At 39.9% G+C, this 15,961-nt stretch overlaps 1 protein-coding gene across 2 annotated transcripts in view; it reads left to right on the forward strand.

Moving 5' to 3' along the window:
* Positions 1-15,961, forward strand: part of LOC133966657 (cGMP-dependent protein kinase 1) — a 78,628-nt gene that overhangs the window by 19,281 nt on the left and 43,386 nt on the right. For both annotated transcript variants that reach the window (XM_062401666.1, XM_062401665.1), the window contains exon 3: positions 9,186-9,299. In XM_062401666.1, coding sequence (XP_062257650.1) covers positions 9,186-9,299 — 114 coding nt within the window. The remainder of the gene's footprint in view (positions 1-9,185; positions 9,300-15,961) is intronic.

Below are 15,961 nucleotides of genomic sequence, written 5' to 3' on the forward strand. Positions count from 1 at the left end.
AAAAGGCATCTGGGAGAACTAAATTTCAAATACTTGGGATGAGAAATTGAATTCCGAACAACTCTGTGTGTTTGTGCACTCAACTATTTAAATGTAATGTGTCTGTAGGACTGTGACGACCAAAAGACTGTCTCCTATATAGCTGGCCCTCGACATAGCTATCGGCTTAATCATAACTCTAATGAGACTCTCCGGGGAGGGTTTATTAAAGCATCCTCGGTGGAAAAGGTGAAGGGTCTATGGCTGACATGACAACTCTTCCTAGTTATCTCACATACACAACAGGAGCAGGAATCTGTCAGGATCAGGTGGTAGCCTGATCCTGTCTGTCCACTTACATGTGCTCGCCACCGAACCCTTCCCCTCTATAATGAAATAGAAGGAAGTACGGAGATTGAGAAAGTTGTACATTAAACAATTAAATAAAATACTTGTAACGACTTTCTTCTGTGCTGAAATGTCACAAAGAGAATCTATAATAATTTATTATGAAAATCGATACAATGACTTTGTTTGTGTGACATTCAGGTGTTGGAAATTAAATGTCGCGAAAGAGACTATATAAAAAGGTTCTGACATCCTGGTATTTGCGATTTGATTTCTAATTTAAACCTGAATTAATGCAAAGCCTTAAAAATTTGAGCCAAGAAAGAAATAGCAGGAAATCGTCTTCTGAGCACTACTAGCAGTTGAGTTGAGCTATTGATTTTTAAGAAGGGGTAAACATTCGCCTGCATTCGCTAACATACAATAGCCGGATGATCTGAAACACCTCCATCCAGAGGAATACATCTTTAGCTAATGTGCCATTTATGTGCAAATGGTGTGTATGCGTGTGTTGCAGCCTAATAATCTCAGCTACGCTGAGCAGTGCGTGAAAAGACTCTCTCTCTGCTATGTGTCTTATCTCATTTGCCCTGGCTGCCTCCGAGTTGTGCCCTTTGTCATGTTCTCTCACTTCCAATTCCTGACTTTAACATACAAGTGTGCGCTGGTTCAAGTTATCTATTCAAAAAGCACAAATATGAGACTGGAGCTGTGCATATTTCCCCTTTATCACTCCTCACGTTACACCGACTTTGACCCCAATCTTGTCACCAAGATATTTCCTTGCTTGCCAATCACTTTTTTCACCCTACTGTCTTATTCCCCTTTGCTACTCTTCACTAATCTGTCCATCTCACCTCAATTCAATGCACTTTCCCTCTTTCCTGCCTTTTCCCACTTGGCAATTAGTAAGAAGACCTTTGTTTTGTTATACCACTGAACCGGAGACTAAAAATTGATCTTCATTTTCACTCCACAGAGGCCGTTGAATACACCTCTGAGCAAGAACTAATGAGTAATTTGTGAATGATCCCGGAGCCTTTATCCCCTTTGTTGCTTATCCCTCTTTTGAGAATTCCTCATCTGGAAAGCAGTGTGTGTGTGACACATACGAGTAGTGGTGAAGGAATAAAGAAAGGCAGAATTATAGAAAAAGCAGACATTCATCATGAGAACTATGCCAATTAAAATATATTTCCTTTCACACACACACACACACACACACACACACACACACACACACACACACACACACACACACACACACACACACACACACACACACACACACACACACACACACACACACACACACACACACACACACACACACACACACACACACACACACACACACACACACACACACACTATATTTAGAGAGAGCGCATATATATTTAGATAGAGAGCAGTATCTAAAAGGGTTTTTAGAGAAAGTTATTATTATTATTATTAATATTTCGTATTTATCATCATTGAGAAAAATGGCTTCACGTACAGGGACATTTGTCTGTTGACCCACCACCTTGGTCCAGGCTGAATCACCTCAATAACCTGAGGTGCCCCCTATGTTAGGTATTCCACCCTAGAACGCCCAGGCAGCTTTTGATTGGATTGTAATGACATTTTATACGGACATTTGTGTCCTCAGAATGAATTTTTGAAATTTAAGGGATCTCTTGACATTTTCATTTTGTGCTGTCATTGAGTCAGAAATGTAATTTTGTCCAACATATTCCCTGCAAAACTAATTAAATCCTTATCTGCCTGAGCTGTACATTGTTTTGAGCACAAATTATGAGTATGTGTACTCTCATGCATGTAAATACTTTGTGTGTTTGTGTAATTACTTGTCTGGGACACTGGCAAGAAAATGAATGAAAATGTTCCTGTAATTGTCAGGTCTCATGTCTGTGACGATTCCCTGGCTACTGAAACCAGTGTATGCTGTGGAAATGAGACAGACTTGTTCAAGTACATAAGACATAACATTAATCTGTATTCTGAAGCTGAAGCTGTCTAATCAAGTCTGTTATGCATAAAACAACAGCTACAGTATGTACACATGGCGTGGACTCTAACTGCTAATTACGACACAGTGATTTGGTCTGTTAATACGAAATTATAATTTTCACTGGCCCCTGCTCAGGCAGGATGAATCAGCCTGTCAACATAAGAGCCATAATCAGAGTTTGATGATGACGAGGAGACCAGCAGAGATGGAAAAATAAAGTTTTAATGAAAACAGAGATAGGCGAGTGGCTCGAGACAAGCGGATCCAACTGACGTGCTTCACCTCACATGTCCTTTTACAGCCACTGAATGAAAGTAGCCTTCACCGTGTGGCTGAAAGGTTCTAAAAGAAGACATCTGGTACGTTGGTATATTCTTGATGAATCCCTGTCTCCGAGGTAAAATGATGTAAAAGGGATGAAACCATTTGCCCTTCATATCCTGCTCACAACAGAGCACACTGTTTAGTGTCTTTAGGTCTCACAAACCACTTGCAAAAAACGGCGGTGTAATTTTCCACTGTGCCGGTGGCAGGAAGCCCTGCATAATGGTGTCTCAGTGTGAAGTGAAAAAAGATGTGAAGTGCTCTCTTCTCATTCGAGATTATGTTCAGCAGCTCTACCAATGGCATCAGGTGCTATTTCTCGTCTTCTAGCGTTTCCCTCCCCCGCTGTCCCCCTGCTTCTCTTCTCCTCTTTTCATGTCTACCTTCTAACATTTCTCTCCCCACACTTTCTTTATTTTTCTTTTATTGTTCTTGCCATAAAAATGCCATATGTTTAAGAAGCCTGCCATCAGCTAGTTTGCAATCTGATCTAACCAGCAGTGGTGCATATACAAAACTGTCAGGAAAATGAAAAGGAATGGTGGCAGCAGTGTTTTTAGACAAGAAGGTGAAGTGAGTGCAGCCACAACAGCTGAGGGATGTGTTATCGTCAGTCAACAGATTTTTGAATAATTCCCATGCAGTTGGAGAAAGTTGAGAGAAGAATTACCTCACATGGCCAAGACGACCAATGGGATTTGTCTTCTGTATCAGGGCTGATTACTTGCACGCTTGAATGTTGAAATATTTCGGTGCAATTTCAATCAGCATTAATTGATTTCAGCTACTCGGTATGAAGTGCAATCTCCCCCCTTCACCTTCAGCTGGTAGGACTCCTGAAGCTGCAGAAGGCTGCACAGCCTCCTCCACAAGTTTGTTGACGGAGAGATGACAACAGTCAACAAGCCTACTTTTTGGAACGATGCAGACATGCTGCACTGCGGGCTGGGTTAGAGGACTCACATTGTTTTCATGTTTGAAGAGGCAATACAGAGTTACTTGTGCAATAGCTGAAAGTACTTTCAGCAGATCTAGAGTTTGCTGCCGCCGCCTGTGTACACATTACCGTTCGCTGCAGCAAAAATAAGAGAAGGTGAATGGTCATTTGCTTCAGGCTACATTCTTACTATTTAGTTTTCTTTTGAAAATGGTGTTTTCAAACTGAAAGTCTCTGTCCACATGTGTTGTGGCTTTTTCTAGAAGGGGGGGTGGGGATGTGATAGGAGCCTGACAAATCGGCAAAGGGAACGTTGTACACTGAAGAAAAAAATGCACAGGCTGATAGTCGTGGTATTTCAGTTTCCTGTACTACGAGCAGTACACAACTATGTCAATTGATACTTTGTTACCTATGTTGTACTGCAGTGTAAGCTACAACTTGCTTTATGTACATTATGATGGGATTAAGTAAGGGTTGGGATCAGCTGTTTGGTAAAGGTTGTTCGTATGATTGGATGTAGCTGTTAGCTGTGGCGGCAGAGACGCACCCTGCTGCTGCACATTCGAAACGGACCTCGGACATTGCCAGGTGGCTGGTGCAGCGGTAACCACCCACTGTCTGAAGATGAATTAAAATTGTATTCCACAACAAACACAACACATCTATCAATCAAACTCCACTGCCTTCACACACTGTCGTCATCCTGGGCGTCCTCCTGCTGTGGGTATTCTTTCAACCAGCAGTTAATACAAATAGAGATTCCCCTCAACAGCGCCACAGTCCCAGTGTGAACTTGACACAAGTCTCTCTCATACTGAGCCACCGAGCCCGATTAAAAACACAACTGTGTGCGTCAGTCTCTGCCTCTCTGCCTCGCTTAGTGTTTGTTCTTTCTGCTGGCTTCAGATCACAATCCTTATTTGCTTAAACTCTGGGGTGTATTTTTTTTAAACGGAGACACGAATAATGTATGACATGTGCTTTAACGTGACCACGGAACATGACTGAACATGGTCACAGTTTTGTGATTCAGGGGGAGTTTTTAAAAATTTAGATTAATTTAATAAAGTCTACAATAATTAGCCTCAAGCATAAGAGTTTTGACTGGTTGCCCTCCAAATTTATTTCCACCGAGTGTGAAGTAGAGTCCTGCATTCATCTTGAAAATGATCATTTTTATTTTTCATTCTGCACACATTGTTGATTCGTGTCGCGTTTTTTATAACTGTGTTGCTATGAATATTTTTCTTCTTGGAGAAGTGTTTAGATTTTTTTTCAAGACTCACATTGGGTTCTTTTCAGAAACAAGGTGACCACACCGCTCAGAGCAGATGTATTATCAAAGGCTACCATTTCAAGCTTTTCTTCTGTCAAACTTCTGAATGAGCTGCAATTTGAGATATTGTATCTTTCAAACTCCATCTTCACAAAAAAATAATAATAAAGAGCAGATGTTTTTTTTCTTTCTTTTAAGCCTGGAATTTTCTCAACCCATTTCATTCCCTGTTGAATTGATCCCACGCTCGACCAAAAGAGCTTTCAGTGTGGGTCATGTTTTCCCTCATGGCTTTTCCTCCATTAAATCATCTAAATTGTCACACAGAACGTGACAGAACGTTTTTCCCGCAGTCATATCATTGCTGACCTGAATTCTGGCTGAACTATCAACTTGAGCTTATAACACCTTTTGCTGTAATGGCTCCATTCTTTGACCAGTGGGAGTAGGATGAAACATAGTTCTGCTTGATCTCGCATCAGTGCTCCTCTACTGCTCTAATGGATAAGAACAGCATTGGGTAATCTGACCCCATAGTGGTGGCGAAAGAACAAGCGCCGTCATGATGGGATAGTTGGTTGATCCTCTACGGGACTGAAACTCCCCCACATCCTGTTTCTTGTCTCCACTTTGTGCTGCTCAGAAAAAAAAATATCAATGGGAGAGAGGAGGAAGAATTAAACAGTATCCTCTGCCTCACCCCCTAGAAGCTTTATTTATTATTTTTAGACGCAGTCTATTGACCGCGGTGTGACTCCTCGCTAAAGTTAACAGATGTCCATGTGATAGAGCGTCTCTTGTCTCATGCTGTCTGTGAATGCACAGAAAGACTCGCTGCAAAATTGATTTATCCAAAATCTTTTTCTGGTTTTTCGTAGCCATCACTTTTCTTCTGAGAGAAAAGTTGATAATTTTGTCTGATATGCTTATGGATCAAACAGGGCACGTTAAATCACTCCTGTTAGAGGTTTAGTGAGAAGCACACTTGTGTTACATTTAATCTGTGAAGTCGACAGAACCAGCGTGAAATAAAGTCAGCCCAGAATCACATCTGATCTTGAGCCAGAGGGAAGTCTGCTCCGAGGTCTGTCCTGATGCCCTGCTATGTGGAGCGCACTACTGTGTGCATTCAAATGATCAGCCATTAAACACAGCTACACCCCCTTGGGTGGAAGAACACACGCTGTAATCCATTGACACTAATAGCAGTACACATTATAAATATGATATTTTGGGCATTTTTAATTTCTCTGCTCTTCCTCTTATCACATATTTTAATTTGCCCAGAGACAACTTGACATGCTACAGTTGTTAAATGTCTCAGTGAGATGTAAATGTGCTGCACTTGGATATCAGATGGACTGCACAATGAGAGAACGTGTCTTTGCCTGTGGTCTAGCTATATGAAAGAGGCTCGAACAGCACTCGCATATGAGAGGTGCATTTACAAGTGAAATTGGAGCTATTGTAATAAAGCAAATGAAAAAAAGGCCTTATTAGACACAAAAAACGGAAATGAGCTAGAGCATGTGTTGGTGTGTGTGTGGATCCATGGTTGGAAACCTCTGAAAAACTGTTTCTCAAGCAAAAAAAAGGAAGTTTGTGGAATTCCAATAATGTATTTATTAATTTTCTTGTAATTTCCCCACAGCCTTTAGTCAATGAGTTGTCCCAAGACAAGCACTATGTGCTGCTGTCCCAGGAAATTATTAACACGGTCCATAGTCAGCGAAGCTTTTTGCAACCTGTTGAGGGTTTGTCTTTGTCCCTGCATGAACCCATCTTCCAGACAATGCTGTTATTAAATCACAGGCTGCCCTTCATTGCACTTAATGAAGTTTTCTGTCCTGCATCCTTTTAAACAGGATAGAAATGATCCCTTTAGACATTGACATATATTTATTTATATCTATACATCACTGCATTGATGTTCTTCGTCTGCACTCCACTGCAGAGATTATTCAAGATTCAAGATTTTTTATTGTCAAATGCACAACAATAACATTAAGCAGTCTCTGGCAGTGAAATGCTTGAGTCTCAGGCTCTCTTCTAACAATGCTCAAGTAATTACAACCTATACAATAAAATAAGATAGAAATAGTGTAAAATAGAATAAAATGGAATATCAAAATTGAAAATAAGAAAATAATGTATATATATCTAAATATATATAAACAACTGAGGAAAATTAATACAACAAAAGTGCAAATATGCAGATATGTCACGGAGAGGAGTTTACAAGTCCTATGGCCTGGGGGATGAAACGGTCTCTGAGCCTGGTGGTGCGGGCCCGGATGCTGCGGGACCGTCGGCCAGATGGCAGCAGGCAGAAATGTTTATGGCTGGGGTGACAGGGGTCTTTAATAATTCCTTTATTCTGTCGATTGATCGAAGCCCCAACAACCAAAGATTTTTCTTTTGTTTACAATTTTCACTTTTGAAAAAAAAAAAAGATGCCTTAAGGAAATCATCTTCTAAACTATTCATCTGTTCCCTCTCTGACATCGAGCTTCATTAGATCATTATAAGGGCTCAGGAGGTTTGAGAGGTGATGAATCACATCATCATCTCACCCCTCACAGTTCACTGATTAGTCTGCCGCATATTTGTTGGCATCAATCGATTCTAAATGGCTGCTATCCAACTTCAAACTTGTTGTAAATTGAGCTAAATATTTACAGTCTTTTAAGACTTTGCGTGGTAGTCACTTAGACATTACAAAATATAGTCAGTTCATGAAACGTTTCACTGTTTGTTGCCATTCAATAGGATGCTCAGTGCATCCTGGGAATAAGACCTGATGTGAACATCTATTTCATGTTTATATAAACGACTTTTGTTAATTGAAAGAAGCAGAAATGAGGAGAAGTATGAGAAACTGCAAACAACAATGTTTTCAATTAAACTTATGAAGTTTCTGCCATAATCAAGATAAGCATTGCATGTATTTTTTACTTTAAATGGACATTTTAATATCTCAAAGGAATATCATCTGAGCAACATTGTTTTATCTTGAATTATTTGATCAGATAGTTAGCTTTATATAAAGCATCAAACCCATTACTTAATTTCAAAGAAGCATCTCAAAGAGAGATTAAACTGATTTATTGGGCTTAAGTTTTTCAATCAATCTAAGAAACTTGTTATGAATACTAAAGCTTATGATAATGAAAGATGCACAAGCACAGCATCTTCAAAAATCATAAGCTGTTGATTTTGTTTTCTCTTGAAGGGGATGAGAGCAGCATTACAGGACGGCTCTGACATGAAAAAAAAAAGACGAAACAGGAGTTGTGAAAAGAGCCGGGAAGTAGACGATTAAATGGTGGCACACATAAAGAGGATTGTTCTCTGTGTAAAGCTCCCTGCTAGGTGTTAATGGATAATGTGCTGTTTGCCAATGTTCAGGTGAAAATATATACGTGTGGAGAAAATAATTAGTCTTTTAATGTAGCAAGTTCTTTTAGTCAAAGGGGTTCCTGGCACTCTCTAACAAGATAACGTGTCCAACAGTTTCCTCTGAGGAAGACGCTTATCGTCCTGCCATATTTCATCACTTGTTTGGAGCCGACTCAAACTATTTTTGGGGGGTTTTACCCTCTGTGAATCAGAGTTATGCTACGACTGGAATGCCGAGTTTCCAGGAAAGCAGACCTCTTTGATGAGGCTTGTCTAAACACAGAGGCATCAGGGATACGGATGGGGGGGTTCAATGTATTTTTTGGCAAAATCTATTGTTATTGCATAATATTAAATGAATAAGGTATATATTATTCTTTAATTGTTGGTCTACATATAACAGAAATGTTATTTAATACTTTTTCAAGACAAAAATATATTAATGTTTGGGGAGAAATCTGGATCTGAGAGTCCATACATACATTCTTTAAAATGCCACGTGTTTCACATACAGTATGTCGATTTCACAGCCCTCACCTTAGGCATTCCATACTGCAACTGAGAGATATGGAGTGTTAAGCCTTAAGTAGAATTTCCTCATGTTGGTACTGCTTATATCCTTTGGTAGGAGGCAAGTGACCCTTGAAAAATCCACATTGCAAAATAATCTTCTTTTTTTTCTAGCCCAGTAAGTCTTGAGCGGTTTTGTTGGGTACCCCCAAAAATGAAGCAGAAGCCCTCAGAAACCTATCATCCACTCCATTTCATCACTGAAACTTTGCGTGCTGCTCATTTTCAATAAAGCAAAAAGTCTTGCACACTTGAGTTATCATGCGAGGAAAGAAATGGGCAATTTGAATAGCATTACGACTAATTGCTTAACTCTGTTTTTGTCCATGTTTCAGATGGAAAGGTGGAGGTGACGAAGGAGAGCATGAAGCTCTGCACCATGGGGCCAGGGAAGGTGTTTGGAGAGCTGGCTATTCTCTACAACTGCACCCGGACCGCCACTGTCAAGAGTGAGTCTCCACAGACACCTGGAAAAAAGATCCAAAGTGCTGTGTTGAATGTACACATGTTCCCCCAGGTGATAGATAATATCACCTGTTCAAACAATCACATTGAAATCTCTCCCCTTAATAGAGAGGATTAGGGGTCTGTCCGCCTCCAAGTTATCAGTCCTACATTTACACTCCAGAAAAAAGCATTATCACTCAGTCATTATGGAACAGGGTCCATCATCGATCCACGTTTTTACAACACTACATCTAATTGGCTTGGGAGACCCCCGTTGAGCTGAATGTCAAGGTTTACTGCCTCTGCTCTGTCACGTGTCAAAGCTCCAGAAATGAAGGATGCACAGTGGGTGAGTAGGTGGTCTATCTCAGACTGGCAATCTGAGTAGTCAGCCCTGCAGAGTTAGGAGACGAGACTGAGAAAGGATAGGACAGATGGCTGGCCACGCACACATTCAACGGTGTGTGTGTTATAGGAGTGTGTCAGAATGAAATATTTGTGTTTATTTGAGGCAGGTACTGGGAAAAAGCTTAAAAATGTGTTTTGGGGTGGAATATTAAACAGACAAATTGTGAGATAAGATAAGGTCTGGTGGCTGAGAGTGAACACGTAAATGCAGTCAAAATTAAAAACACATGAATGTAGGTCAGTTTATAAGTGAGTGCTACAGCTGGCACATACAGTAAGAACCTGTCATAATACAATATGATCCCTATTGACCTTTTTTCTCTGTGGTGAAAATCTATGTTTGACCCGGGACATGAACTAATGCATGAAGGGCAGCTGGGGAGCTGGACCTGCAGTTGAGGGTGAGGTGTTGTGAGTGGAGGAAATAGGGTTGACAGTGGTGGCATCAGTTTTGCACCCCCTTTGATGACCCCTTTCATGTCTCGTGATGCCCTACCACTGACCAGCCAACCTGAAGGAACTCCCAGCTCCTGTTGCTATAGCAGCAAGTACCCACAGGGAGATGAGCCAACTCTTTTCGCTCATTCCTTTTCCAATGGCGACAGAGTGTCTGTCTTTTTTCTTTTGTATATTGCCTGCCACTTGCCCACCGGCCTGTTACTTTCCGCCAGTCTTTATGTACGTCAGCGCTTTGCTTAGCTGGTGAGCTGGCTCTGCTCAATAAAAACTCTGCATGGAACAAATGATGTAATTGTCTGCATAGGCAGGAGCATGTTTACAGCCTCACAGGGTCACTGGCACTGTCTCCTGTCTCTGTTTTAATGTACGTCTCAACACAACAATGAGCCACGAAAAGTTATTGCCACATTGGTTCTAATGGGAATCATGCAACGATGTCGAGTGTGCAAAGGTTCAGCCTTCGATCGATCAATTTAATTAGTTCTGTGTGTAGAACCCTGTAGGAAGGAGTCTCATCAGTGTAATTTAAATTTACGTTGCATGGTGTCCTAAGTTATATGCATGAGTAATTACATCTGGGAAGAATACAGATGACGAACCAGCTAATGCGGAGTCAGTAGCTCATACAGTATCCCTCTCTGTCCTGTGACTGCAAAGCCAACTCACAACATAATGACATTAGTGCTAAGTGTGATAATGAAGAGATTATTAAAGTCTGTCACCTATTTAGAAATCTCACAGAAACAATTACAAGCCATTATGTAAAATGACTCATTAGGAGAAATTGTGTGCAGTTATGATTTGAACCAATCAAGAACAACTCAAGGCTTTCCAGTGTTTCTGTTGGTTTAAGAGCTGTGGTGCAATCTGTATGCTGGGACTTGGGCATGAAAATTTAAAAGAAGAATTTCAGTCAGCATGAACAAATACATTTCATTAGTTAATTAGTGAATTGTTGAAGTTCAGCATATTTAACATTAAACTGTAATGTGTTAATCACATCGGCTTTAAAATGGTGACAAACATTTCCAAAGTACAGTAGAGTTCTAGGTTTTTTATTGGGTATTTTCTGTCATTCAGACATCAATTGGTTTTTACCCATGTCAGAACATCATGACCTGTACAACCAATACAATAAGACCTATTGTCTACTGTAATAGAGAATCTCAAAAGGCACAACCTTATTGTCACATTGAAAGGAAACCCATCACTGCCGAAAAAAAAGAAAAATAACTAAAATTATCAGTATCAGATATATAGTTTGTTTCAAATATCACAAAAAAATATGTGGATGTATTGCAAGGATTAAACAAGATTGCAAGCTCTACGCAACAATACATGGCCTAGCTGAATTTGTATTTACTGTTGCATTTGGATGTTTGCAAAATCCTATAGGGACAGACAAGGATATGTTTTCCATCAATCCCCCTCCTTTTGATGCTTTAGGTGATGCATGTGGGAGCTCTTGCTTCCACTCTCCCAACAGTAAAGGATCCTTTTAAAGTAAGTTTGACCTAACTTGCGCTTTTCAAGTAGCACTTACTCCCAGGCTGTATAGTGCTCCCACAAGCTCTGCCAATCAATATGTTATATTTAGTTTCAGGATACGGACACTTAAGTGTAGAGGTATGGTCTCAGCTGGGGCTTGGCTCTGCCAATCTTGACAAATGAGATGGATTTTTACATTCAAGCCTAAGAGAAAAATGTTGCCTGAGACTGTGTTTACAAAAAATCCACTTGCCCTCTGATCCATATCACATAATTTTCACATGAAAACATTCCAGGAAGATGCCTGCTGAAGAGAAGAGAGTAAGGAAAGGGATGGAGTGAGAGACAAATGGGAAAAGTGATAAATACAGGACAACAGTGACAGAAATATGATGGAGTGACCTCAGGGGACAAGTGAGACAAAATTGGAATTTTTTGTCTGCAGACAGAAAAGGGAGACGGACAGTGGCCTTCTATCAAAATATTATTTTATCCCATTAAAACATCAGTTTCATGAGGACTTGGTGCTGAAAGCATCAGTGGATGCAGTTCAGCACAGCACAGTGCGGCATAAAGCAGTGCAGCAGTATTTTATACGTCAAATTGATTGACACGTGCTGAGCATCACTGCACCACATGACAACAGCTGGAAACCAGTCATTCAAAAACAGTACTGCTGTTGCACATAAGCTATGGAATCCAAGCATCTAGTTGATTAGCTCAACAATAGATATAAATAACAATTACTTTCATGATCAATTAAAGGTTTAGTGTTTAAGATGTATGAGTTAAACACTAGTGTCCTTCAAACTGGTTCCATGGTTTTATTGAAACTGACTCATCAACCTTACCTGCTATAAACATGTATGTTGTTCTAAGTGCTCTAATAGTCCACGTTACAAATAAAATATGCCTTTGATGAAAAAAAATCGCTATATATATTACCTTTTTTGTCTTTTCACTTTAATTCATGATCTCTCTGAAAGATTTTTTTCAAACTACTGTTTCCAGGGTCACGAATTATAGAACTTATACAAATATAGACCTCTCTTTTATGAGCTAATTAAATTAAACTTTCAAAAATAAGATTGTATCTGTAACATATGGGATACCAGCACCAGCACGACCACAATTTACAAAATCGTAATGTTCATGCATTGCGGCTCTAAACAAGTATCGGGAATCTTAAATTGTTTTGGACCAATCATCTTTTAGTGGGTGAGGTCACTGCCAGTCACTACTAACGTAATTAGTACAAGTGATTATCTGCTCCATCTTGATGATAGTGGTGGAAAAGGCTGTCTGCAACTCAGCTGTGCTCTCAGTTAGGATCATATCTTATGCAGATGAATGGGTTGGCATTTGCCCAGATAGTAATACTTCCTCAAATAATATTATTGTTATTAAGTTATTTTCAGATTTATCCGGCTGCACAGAACATTAAGAGGAACATCCAGGTGAGGATGGGGGCAGTGTGCGTTTGAAAGGAAATCCTATTTAGTCATACACATGAAGTATAGCACTGGGTAATGGCCAGCAGCAACCACACACATTTCTTTTAACTCAGTCTCTCTTAGACAACAATTTTTGGATAGTGCTCTAAGATTTGACAAGCATTTATTTTCATAATGATCAATCACAAAAATGGCCTATCTTCTTATTTCAACCTGGGACGTTCTCCTTTTCACACTCCCGTGCACATTTGAGAATTAGGTTTTGGCTGTTTTAAGGAGCGAGTATGTGCAGGTATTGAGAAAAACAAACATGGCTCAGAAAATGGCAGCATTAAATTGACTGGAAACTAAGTGATCAGGGATTAAAAAACAAAGAGCCTGAAAAGTGAGAGAGGAGTTAGTTTCCTATCTTTCTGATGATCAACGTTACTGCTGGGCAGAGCTAAATGCTTTATCATTTTCCAACAGAAGGTCATTCCATAAGAGCACAACTGGACTCAGATTACATGGCATTATGATTTACACTATAACCATGTGTATTCAACGTGTAAATAAACAATACAAATTGATGCCTCGCAATAACCAATGCAATCATGACACTATCTTAAAGCAGTTTGTTGATATTTTGCATGTGCCTGACCATACAGTGACCACTAGCTGCAATTTAACAGCATTGTAAGGAAATTATCTAATACCCCTTCAAATAAATAATAATATTTCAGCAAAAAACAAGACAAAACATTGCATTTCATTTAAATATTTACTGTTATTATCACACTTAATGCTATAACTGTTTATATTGGGGATAACACACTTTTAGTCAAATATTGATATGGAAAAAGAGTGTTAAAAATAAACAAGAACATTTCTCTGTGACCTATATTAAGGGTGATATGAACCAGTCAATGTCAAACAGTCCCCATTTAACATTTGTTAACACATAGGTCTCTTAATTGCCACCCGAGACATATTAAATTACGGTTCCATTGGTTTCTCATGTGACAAAATCAGCAAACCAAATTTCATTAAGATCGTGACGGTGGGTACCAAATGGCTGATGACACGGAATGACCCCATTGACAAAACATGAAAACTAACTACCAAATGAGCAGAATTAAATTATTATCTATAAAAGAATCAGGATTTAAGATGGAAACATCCAACATCTGGATGGATCTGCATCATGCTAAGTAGTTATGGTAATAGTAGTTGTAGTAGTAGTGGCAGTGCAAAATCCAACCTGATGAAAGGTACTGAGGAAAAATAATGAATAGTCTATGTATTCAAAAGCCATTCTAAGAACACGTCATGATATGTGGTGTCGATGAAGGGGTATTTTTATTGATCTATCTACATCAGACTAAAGACATCAGGAGCTATGGATGTTCTGTAGTCTAGTCAAAATGTTTACACTCTATACGGAGCATTCCACTATCCAGCTCAACAGGGAAATTTCCTTTCTCCGAATGATCCCCATTGTGAGACATTTCTCCAGCTGATACTGACTTTAGGTGCAAAGGAAAAGACAATACAATGTCTTAACTGTTGCGATGGAAGGTTTACATTTCCATTTACGCCACGACTGAATGTGTACTTTAAGAGTAGGGTTCTACCTCCATTAGGGTGCATGCTGGGTGCGCAAGATGCACCACCGACTCATGAATGAGGATCTTTAAAACACCTGACTGGGGGAGTTGAAGACATGTTTACTTCGCCTTGTAGCTATTGTTTTTTCAACGACATGGGAGAGAATTCAGTCCTACAAGGTTAACACACTGAATGCTCTGAAAAGCCCCCTCTAAACCCGTATGGACAGCACAGACATTCATGGCTTTGTACTTCTGACACACACACACACACACTGCAGCCTGCGTTCTGACAGGTGCTGTTTTAGAGAAACTGTCTTTCACTTCAGCATGCTCCATAGATGAAACATGACAGCTCACAGAGGGCTGATGTTGAGCAATGCTAGGGAATCAGTATTCATGCCTGCGCACACACACACACACACAAATTACTAAAAACAGCACTTCATGTCAAAATTAAGCCACAGGAGGAGCAGCAGCATTGTTCCGCAGACTTCGGAGAATGGCCCTTGTAACCAAGCGAGAGCTCAGCTGTATAAAAACGCTTCCTTCCGCCGGGAGTCAGCAAACATTTGTCTTTCTAATCAGACAGAGAGGAAAACGTGCATGCCATTTTGTGTAATTCTGTTAGTGTGAGTGTGTAGTGCGCTACATCTGCTTAGTCTCAGGAATGGCCCTGTCAACGGTGAGTAAATCTTGTTTTGGCAGAAAGAGATAAGTTACAGGTTCAACTCCTTGTAGGAGGAGGTACCATTTTAAACATTATGACTAGTGTGGAAGAGAACGTAGGCTTTTGGTTTTGTGTTTAAATAATAAAACATGATGCTTATCAGACCGTCAGTGTGCTCCTCTAACATAATTATCCCCCTGAATGTTATTCTTGTTTCTCTGACTTATCTACTTTATATGTGCCGCTCAAAGAAATCCAAACCACCCAAAAAACCTGCTTGCTTTTCAAATCTTTCCCGTGTGACTAAAAAGAAAATGAACTGTGAGATCTCCTCCAGCTCTTGATGGACCCAGCAGAGTGACTCCATGACATCAATACTTTATTCTCTGCCCATTCTCATGCTTGTGTACGACTCTTATCGTTTGTCTTCAGCTATATTTCTCCAAGCAAAGACATCATTTTATGTTTTTATGGATTCACTGTGATAAACATGAAGTTAATGCTGTCTGTAAGTCCACCATAACAAGAGTCATTACTTAAGCTGCTTTCAGACGAGCACTGAACTCTGCAGGTCCTCCGTATCGTCTCCGGAGGAGGTG

Source organism: Platichthys flesus, chromosome 12 (genome assembly GCF_949316205.1).
Source record: "Platichthys flesus chromosome 12, fPlaFle2.1, whole genome shotgun sequence".
Classification (NCBI taxonomy): domain Eukaryota; kingdom Metazoa; phylum Chordata; class Actinopteri; order Pleuronectiformes; family Pleuronectidae; genus Platichthys; species Platichthys flesus.